This window comes from Hydra vulgaris, chromosome 11 (assembly GCF_038396675.1).
Source record: "Hydra vulgaris chromosome 11, alternate assembly HydraT2T_AEP".
In the NCBI taxonomy this organism is placed as follows: Eukaryota; Metazoa; Cnidaria; class Hydrozoa; order Anthoathecata; family Hydridae; genus Hydra; species Hydra vulgaris.
Window position 1 is genome coordinate 45,892,467 of NC_088930.1, and position 10,034 is coordinate 45,902,500.

Below are 10,034 nucleotides of genomic sequence, written 5' to 3' on the forward strand. Positions count from 1 at the left end.
TAGTATTACTATTAGTATTATAGTATTAAACGTAATGTTATTGTAATAAAATATCATTTAAAAAGTTTCCCATAGTTTTAATTTAAGCATACATTAATGTAAAATCTATGGTCCATAAATTACACATTTATCTATACTTAATAAGTATATATGTATAAGTATTACTTTTGTATATGCAATCATTGTTACATTGTTTATCACTTCTATTAATTCTTTTATAGAAAATGCTTTAATGATAACAAAAATTCTGTAGAAACAGGGTATAAATTATGCTCATTATGTATGAATAAAATCATTATTTTATTTATGCATTATGTGTTTAGCTGTCTCCCCAAATGCATTGTTTTCTAATAACTTAGCAATAATGTCTTTATAAGAGAAAAGCATTTTTAGATTTTTAGTTTATATTTGTTTGTGTTACAAAACCACCACTACATAGCTCTCCCATTTTGTTCAATTAGCATAATAACTTTTCTGCTTTGATTTGATATGCCTTTTTTAATATCAATTATCAGTACTGTTTTTTAATAGTATTTTTAATGGTATAGAGGCTATCAAATTTGAAAATATTTTTTTTATTGTTAAGGATGAAAGTATTAAAACGAGTTCTCCATTTTTTTTTTTATATTCAAAGTCTTTTTATTGAATAATATAATAAAGTAAATAATTATATATTACAGTAAAATAAAAATAAATTTTTATGCAAATTTTAATTTTCACAAATAAAAGTAGTAAAAAATTAGGCTTTTTAAACTTATTTTTTTAAACTAATTTTAAGAAATAATTGATAAATACTAATAAAAATAAACTATAAAACTTTTTATATCCTATTTAACAAATTCTATTTAAAAATAAAAATACAATACTTGGTATTTTGTTATAAAGGTATATTAATTTCTTAATTTTTTTTTTTGAAGCAAGTGTGTATAAAACATGTATGTAACAAAATGTAATTCATTTTAAATAAATTAGGTTTGTGCTTAAAGCAATAATAATAAAAAATGTTTTCTCACACCCTTTATGTATGTTTTATATAATAAAATAACACTAAATTTTTGTAAAAGTAAATATAGTAAAAAGTAAAATACAGCAAAAAAACACTCCAAATTGTTTATTAAAATTATGAACAATAATTTTTTTTATGTTTATGGCAAAAATCCATGTTTTTTATTCAATAAAATTTAAAATATCAATTTAAAACATTTTTTAAAAGTTAGTTTTTTCAATTTAATGTTATTTTTCTAATCGAACGCATATAGAAAATAGATAGGAGAAGATATTTTTTTAATGCTGTTTTAAGTACCACCCTATTATAAATATTTTTAGAGTGTCATCAGCACTGGAATATTTATAGTACATTTAATGACTTACATAAACTATAATGGTTACAAAAATAATAAAATGTGCTGTGATGATACCAAAGATTGCTATATGAATCCATGTGATCCAAGGTTAACAGTATGCTTTTCATCAGCAATGGATATAAAATATATTAATCAAGAGAAATGTGATATAGGATATTATGTTACAGATCAATATGTAGATAAAAATGTAATTAATTTTGGTTCTATTTTGGGATCAAACCTGCAAAATCCTCTAAATAATACATTTATTGGAAAATGGAAAAACTTAGTTCATATATTATTTCAAATTGATGACATTGATTCTGATACACATGAACTTATTGATGTTTTAAATACAACTATATCAGTTAAAACCACTTTATTTGAAGAGACTTCTTTTAATACATTTTATTCAATTCAAGGAGATGTTTCAGCCATTAATTTTACAGTATCTGCGTATTGTTCCAAATATTATTACGGTAGTGATTGTCTTAAATATTGCAAAGACATTCCAAATCAGTATGGTTGTGATAAATCAGGTTTTAAGAAATGTCAGGAATATTGGTTTGGTCATGAATGCTCTGTTTTTTGTAAAGCCAGCAATAGCACTTCAGATGGTCATTTTTATTGCACAAGTGAAGGGAAAAAAGTATGTCACCCAGACTGGTATGGTGATAAATGTGATACATTTTGTGGAAAAGACAGCAGATATACATGTAATGTTTTTGGTAAAAAGGTTTGTAAAAATAATTTTTTTGGAATTGATTGCAGCACTTACTGTCATAAATCTGAAGGCGATCATTTTAATTGCAGCCAAAGTGGACAGAAAATCTGCTACAAAAATTGGTTTGGAAACAATTGCAATAAATCTTGTATTAAAACAACTCATTATCATTGCAATCCTGAAAATGGTGAAAGAATTTGTAGCAACAATTATTTTGGCTTATTGTGTGATAAATACTGCCATGCTAAAAGTACTGATCATTATAAATGTGACAAAACAGGACATAAAGTTTGTTTTGAACATTACTATGGAAAAGATTGTACAGTTTATGGTGAGTATTGTTGAAGTATAACTAAGTAAAAAATTAACTAAAAAATGGTTTGCTTCTACTTGTTGAACATGTTTGTGTGTGTATATATATATATATATATATATATATATATATATATATATATATATATATATATATATATATATATATATATATAATATATATATATACATGTGTATATATATAATATATATGTATATATATATATACGTATGTATAAATATATACATGTGTATATATATAATATATATATACATATATATATTTATATATATATATATACATATATATATATACATTTATATAAATATTTAAATAATTTTAAAATGTATTCTATGAAATAGAGTGCTCAATGTTCTTAAAAGAACAGAGCAATTATAAATTACTATATATAAATATATATATATATATATATATATATATTATATACATATATATTATATATTATATATATATATATTATATATATTATATATATTATATATATAATATATATATTATATATATAAATATATATATATATATATATATATATATATATATATATATATAATATATATACTAATGATTTCTGATGAATTTTTATTGATGAAACACAGTGCAAAATAAGAAAATTTTTTGTTAATTGATTTTTTACTAATTTACAATTGCTCTTTTCTTTTAAGAATGTTGACCACTCTTTTTTGTAGGATACATTTTAAAAATGTTTAAGTATATCTATATATAAATATATATATATATATATTTATATATATATATATATATATATATTTATATATATATATATATATATATATATATGTATATATATATATACATATATATATATATATTATATATATATATATACATATATATATATATATATATATATATATATATATATATATATATATATATATATATATATATATATATATATATATATATATGAATTCATACATATATATATATATATATATATATATATATATATGTATGAATTTTTATTTCCAGTTCCTTCGTTGCCAAAAAAGGAATCTGTTTGTGTTGCAAGTGGTTTATCCTTTATTAAAACATTTGATAATCGTTATTTGACATTTCCTGGAGTATGCACTTATCAACTTGCTGCAGATTGCATCGATGATACTTTTGCTATTCACATGCACTACAGTTTGAGCCATAGTAATCAGTGGGTAACATTATATTTAGGAGATATCGATGTTCTATTAACATCAAATGAAATTTTTGTAAATAGCCAATCTGTAGCTCTTCCATTTACAAGAAAGAGCATTTTTATTGAAAAGATAGCTGGTTATGTTGTTATTGATGGATGGAATGGTTTAGATGTTAGATGGGATGGTAAATCTCTTTATCTTGAATTACATCCAATATATGCAAACAAGACTTGTGGTTTATGTGGAAACTTCAATGGAAATCCAGTTGACGACATTGCAGATATAAATGGACAAATAACTGAATCACAATCTACTTTTATTAAAAGTTGGAAGAGAACAAAAGTTGGAGAAGTGTGTGTTTTTGATAAAGAAGTTATGCACAACTTAGATCTTTTATTATCTGATGAAGTAAAAAGATCAAGTTCTCAATGCAACAAACTTGTTGATGCATTAGAATTTAAAGTTTGCAACAAAGAAGTGAGTCCAGATCCTTATTTAAAAAAATGCCTAGATTGTGGTAGTACACAAAATTGCTTATGCAATATTTTGACAGAATATTCTAGAGAATGTGGGAGAAAGGGCATAGTGCTAAACTGGCGTCAAAAAAATTTTTGTTGTAAGTATTTTAATATTGTTAGTATCTGAAGTATTTTTATAAATAAGGCTTACTTTCTATTATTTCTATTATTATTATATTGGTTATAACAATTATTGTTTAATTTATTCTCATTATTCTTTTTGATTCTTTTACTTTTGTTGTTTTATTTGATTATTTTGTTTTATTTGATTATTTTGTTGTTTTATTTGATTATTTGATTATATTTCTACACATATTTGATTATGTTCCAACTTAGGCTTTAGGAAGATTAGGACATTGTGGTCAAAAGTTTCTTCTCCTCCATCTCACTTGAATAAGATTTCGCCACTTGAGCAGTATGTTCCGGTTGTTATCTTGTTGACAAATTAAACATCCTTTTTTTGTACTATAAATTTCAAATTTGGACTAATCTGTCCACAGAACCCTATTCTACTGATTAGGGATCCAGTTTATTGTTTTACAGCATATCTCTTTCTTTTCTTCTTATTTTCTTTCCCTATTAGTGATTTTTTGATAGCTACACATCTTTTAAAGTCTGTTCTTTCCAAAAACAGGCCTTCCAAAAACAGGCCTTTGAATACCTTCAATCAACTCAGTCAAAGTTCTGTTTTGATTACTTAAAAATTGAACTCTTAAATATTTTTTATCCTCTTTTTTAAGCTCTTCTAGTCTTTTTTGTCCTCAGCAGATGTTCTGATGTGTTATTTCTGCAGTTTGTCGATAATTATAGCCTTCTAAATGAAGCATGGCTATCTGATTTTTAATAAATTCAGTTAATTTTACTATTTTGGATAATGTTTTTTTAATATACTAAATACAAATTTTAATGTTTAATATTTTTGCGAAATTTATAAACAACAAAATTAAAAAATGTGACAATAAAATGACTCATTCGAATCAAAAAGCAAACAAGGAATAAACTAATAATAAAATGCCATCGATATCTCCAAATAATTGGTTGACATCCTCTAACAAATCTCAAGAATGTTTGAAGGGTGGTGATGTCCAACGTATTTTAAAATTATGTATATATATATATATATATATATATATATATATATATATATATATATATATATATATATATATATATATATATATATATATATATATATATATATATATATATATATATATATATATATATATATATATATATATATATTGTAAATAAAATGACCAGTTATGTACATTGATAGGTGGTCTAAGACTTATGCACAGCACATATCAGGGTGCGTTTAATGCTGCATTCATATATGTATGCCTATATATATAAATATACACATAGTATCTTCAAAAAATGCTAATAAAAAAATTATGCAATAACCATTCTGCATTTTGAAAATAAAATGTTGAACCTTTATCAAAGTCTGAAACATGTTTTTTTTCCAAATTATTAAGTATGAGTTTTAAATGAGAAACAAATGATGAAATTAAAACAAAATGCTAAAATATTATAAGTATGAATGTCTCATACCTAATTAATAGTTGAACTTTGGTAGAAGCTGTGGGGTGGAGAAATGTGCTGTGCTGGCAAGGATGTGGTGGGATTAGTTAAGTGCTACGCTGTCAAGGATGTTGTGGGATTGAACTAATAACTTCTTGTTAATGAAGAGCTTTATAACTACACAGTTTCTGGATTTGTATTATTATTATTATACTTGTCTATTTGTTTTTAAATTTTCACTTTGTTGAATTGAGAACCATTTTATACTTTTTTTTTGTTTTTGCATTTAGATATAAATTGTTCAAAGGGTTCTGAATACACTGAGTGTGGTTCACTATGTACAAAAACCTGCAAAAATTTTCATCAGAGTTTACCTTGTGAGCATAAATGCGCAGATGGTTGCTTTTGCCCTGATAATTTGGTATTGTATGATAATAAATGTATTGAACCATCACAATGTCCATGTGATCATAATAAGAAGATTTATATGAGTGGTTCTAAAATAAATCAAGAATGTAACAACTGGTAAACATTTCCTTTTCATTTTCTAATTTTTTTAATTGCACTTTGATCACTCAATCAATTCTGCATATATAAATATGATTATATTTATTTAATAAAAAATTATTGTGTATTACCATGATGCCATTTTGCACCATCTTTGTGCAACAGCATTCTACTGTCATAAGTATAATCAGAGTATATGCACTTTTTTTTTTTTAAAAAAAAAAAAAGAGTTTTTATATGGTAAAAATACTCTATCTTGTAAAAATAATTTTTTAAATTAATTCTAAGTTTACGGTGATAAAATTTATAATTTGTAATTTTGATTCTTCCTTAAAAAAAAAAAAAAAGTTAAAAACTGTTTTACCATTTTTTAAGCACCAACTATAGAAACTATGGAAACTATGAAAAAAAATCTTTAAATCCTTTTTTCTTAATTAACATTAAAAGAATAGTATTGAGTGAGAAGTCGTATAGAAAAAATCAGAATTTTGTTTACTTATTATTTGACAGTAATCCGGAAAATGTAGTATGCAAAGTCATATTATTTAGCAATTAAATTAGAAAAAAATTGTAATCCCAGATTTAAAAAAAAAAATGCTTTCAATAATCTTAACAACAATAGAACATGTAGAATGATTTCGTCCTCAAATTTCTCACTATCACAGGAAACATGCGCCAAACTCTTGGTACATTTACAAAGTTCTTGGTATGCATAAAGATTTTTTGGAAAAAAATCCAGATACTTCTTGTTTATATAAAAATAGTCAAAATTATGAATGTCAGATTTACTATCTAATAATGTAATGTAATGAAGAGTATAAGTGCAAAAGGACTGAAGGTCTTTTAGTTTTGATTGCTTTCAAAATTAAAAGATCTTCAGAAAAAATCAACTAAACCAAATGTTTAAAAAAGTTAAATTAAAAAACAAAAATAAAAAAAAATTACTCATTTTCACAATAAAGCATATAGAAATAATATATCAAAAGAAAGGAAAAGTTATGCACTACTCAATGTACCATTTATAAATTACCAAAACTGATATTTTTGTGCAAAACGCGGTTAATGCGGTTAACGCGGTTAACGCGGTAGTGGTGTAGTGTAGAGCACTTGCTTCATAAGCAAGAGGTTCCGAGTCTGATCCCCACCATGTCCCTGGTAGTACCACACTCAACTTGTTTCTCCGCGCAATGGCCTTTTTCATTAACCTTGAGTGGCTCACCACATTCACGGTTAATGAAAATTCAAAATCATATAAAGGAAAGTTGTGAATCATGTAAGAAATGAAACCATTGTGAGCCACTTGCTACGAGTTGAGTAGAAAAAGTTGAAATAGACTAGGAAAAAGGGTAGTTATGCTTCCTCGAATGGGTATATTTAAAGCACAACTTTTACAAGACATTTTTTTTTTTTTTTTTTTTTTTTTTTTGTTATTCACCTCCTCAAGGCCAAGAAGGCCACTACAGATGAGGAGGCTACTTAATAGTGGTTATAGCCCTCTCTCAACTCTATAACTCCGAAACACGAACCTCGTCGAACAAGGCCGCTGCGCGGAGAAACAAGTTGAGCGCGGTACTACCAGGGACGTGGTGGGGATCGAACTCGGAACCTCTCGCTTATGAAGCGAGCGCTTTACCACTACACCACTACCGCATTTGGCTGTTGTATCATGAAACATTTATTACATTTGGCTGTGTATCATGAAACATTTATTTGCAATAGGAGAAAAGAGACAGTTGCCAATAATAAACTACAGAATTGAAGCATTACAAAAAAGTATTACAATTTTTTGATAACTGGAGGAAAAAAAAAAAATCTAAGGTTTTTTAAATTATTTATCTTTCATTAGCAGTTTACATGATGGTTTCCTTCAAATCAAAGAAATCAAAATATTTTTATTTTGAGGCAAAATTTTTTTGATTTTCAAGTTTTTTAAGATGAAGTAGTCAACTTCTAAAAAAATTTAGTCGTTAAAGGTTGTGGTTATGCATTATGTTTGACCAGAAAATTCTTATCTCAAAACTTTATGTTTTGAATATTAATGTGTGTTAATTTCGATTAATAGAATAAAACATTAAAGGTTAATTATATTAATTATCTACACATATATGAAATTAAAAGCAAGTAAAGGTGAACTTTATGAAATTAAAAGCAAATTAAAATGAGATTATATCTAAATCTGTTTTTTTAAAATCGCTGTAAAAAATCAATATAATTAAATGCCAAAAAAGTTTTTTTTGAAGAAACCAATAAAAAGAGAACTTCCAAAATAAAAGCAAATCTTCCAAGCTATTTATATTGAAAGCAATATAAATTCTGATATAATTTAAAAATGTTCTGGAAAAATTATCTTTTCAATTAAAAAATCAATTAATTTAAAAAACCTTTTATCAATAATTTAGAAGAAAGTAACAACTGTATTATGTGTAAAAAAGGTTTTTTAAATAAAATAAAAAAGGTCATTAAGTATAACTGAAATATTGCAAGCAAATTTAAAATTAAGTTCTGTATTTACCTATGTATAAACCAGGGCTGTGGAGTCGGAGTCGCGGATTCGCAACATTTTTAGCGGAGTCGGAGTCGCTGAACAAAATCACAATTGTGACTCCAATAGTAAAACTTCACAGTATTGCACATGCATGTATCAAAGTATTCAAAATTATTGCATAATATTTTTTAAAGAATTTTTCAAAAATTTTGCTTTGTAGTTGGAGTCGGAGTTGGAGCTGGAGTCGTACTCTGAAAATTTCAACGAGTGGAGTCCGAGTCGGTACTTTTTTTTTTACAACTCTGCACCCTTGGTGTAAACAGAGTATATCTAAGCATACATCTTTTATGTCTCTATTATTGATATACCTAGTTTTAGATGTAATTTACGAACAAAAGTTTTTCTGAAAAGAATAAAATGTTAAATTGCTTTAAAAACATTTTTAAATTTATGATAATTAAAATTTTATTTGAAAATGTTTAAAATAAAAAGTTATAATAAAAAATGCATAAAAAAAATATTTACTTGAATATTGGCTACAAAAAGAAATTACTAAAATATATTTGTTCAAGCTCGAACTTTTTTTGTGTTTGTGTTTACTAAAATTAGTACTATTCAAACTATAATTTATGAATTCAAATTATAATTTAATTCAAATTATAAGTTTATTTATAACCTTGTAACTTGATTAAAAAGTTTATATAATAGTAAATAATTTATTCAAATTATAAGGTCATTTATGACGTTTTAATTTGAATTAATTAAAGTTTGATTTCATGTTTTGAATAAATTATAGCTTAATTTAATTGTAATTTAGTACATGTACAAATGGTCAGTGGGACTGCACAACACATGCATGTAATGGTATGTTGTATAAAGTTATTTCTCCTAATTTTGATTTTATTTAGCATATATTAGTAATAATTACATTTTATTAGCATGTATTATTATTATGGTATTTATTGTTTTGTATTAGCATTAATTGTTATTTATTAGCACGAGTAAGAATTAATTATTGATCTACAAATTTATATATATATATATATATACATACATATATATATATATATATATATATATATATATATATATATATATATATATATATATATATATATATATATATATATATATATATATATATATATATATATATATAAATTGTAGTTGATAACAAATGATATCCTCTTTTCAATAGGTAGATGTTCAGGATTTGGTGATGTACATTTTATATCCTTTGATGGAAAATGGTTTGATTTTAATGGTATCTGTGAATATATGTTGGCAGGAGACTGCATGAATGATAGCTTCAAAATATTGTTAGACAATTCTGGATGCAGCCTAAAGGATTCAAGTGCCTGTATGAAAGCTATATCTGTACATATTAACAGTTCAAGCATTGTACTCAGGCATGGTAAAATGGTATCTGTGAATGGTGTATC

The 10,034-nt window shown here is 24.6% G+C and overlaps 1 protein-coding gene across 1 annotated transcript in view; it reads left to right on the top strand.

Annotated features, from left to right (window-relative positions):
- The window catches only part of LOC101239179 (mucin-2), a 59,828-nt gene that overhangs the window by 16,924 nt on the left and 32,870 nt on the right, over positions 1 to 10,034 (top strand). The window contains exons 2-6 of the mRNA XM_065808982.1: positions 1,327 to 2,398; positions 3,395 to 4,171; positions 5,891 to 6,125; positions 9,410 to 9,456; positions 9,791 to 10,034. The exon at positions 9,791 to 10,034 is cut by the window's right edge and continues 43 nt beyond it. Of these exons, the coding sequence (XP_065665054.1) occupies positions 1,327 to 2,398; positions 3,395 to 4,171; positions 5,891 to 6,125; positions 9,410 to 9,456; positions 9,791 to 10,034 (2,375 nt within the window). The remainder of the gene's footprint in view (positions 1 to 1,326; positions 2,399 to 3,394; positions 4,172 to 5,890; positions 6,126 to 9,409; positions 9,457 to 9,790) is intronic.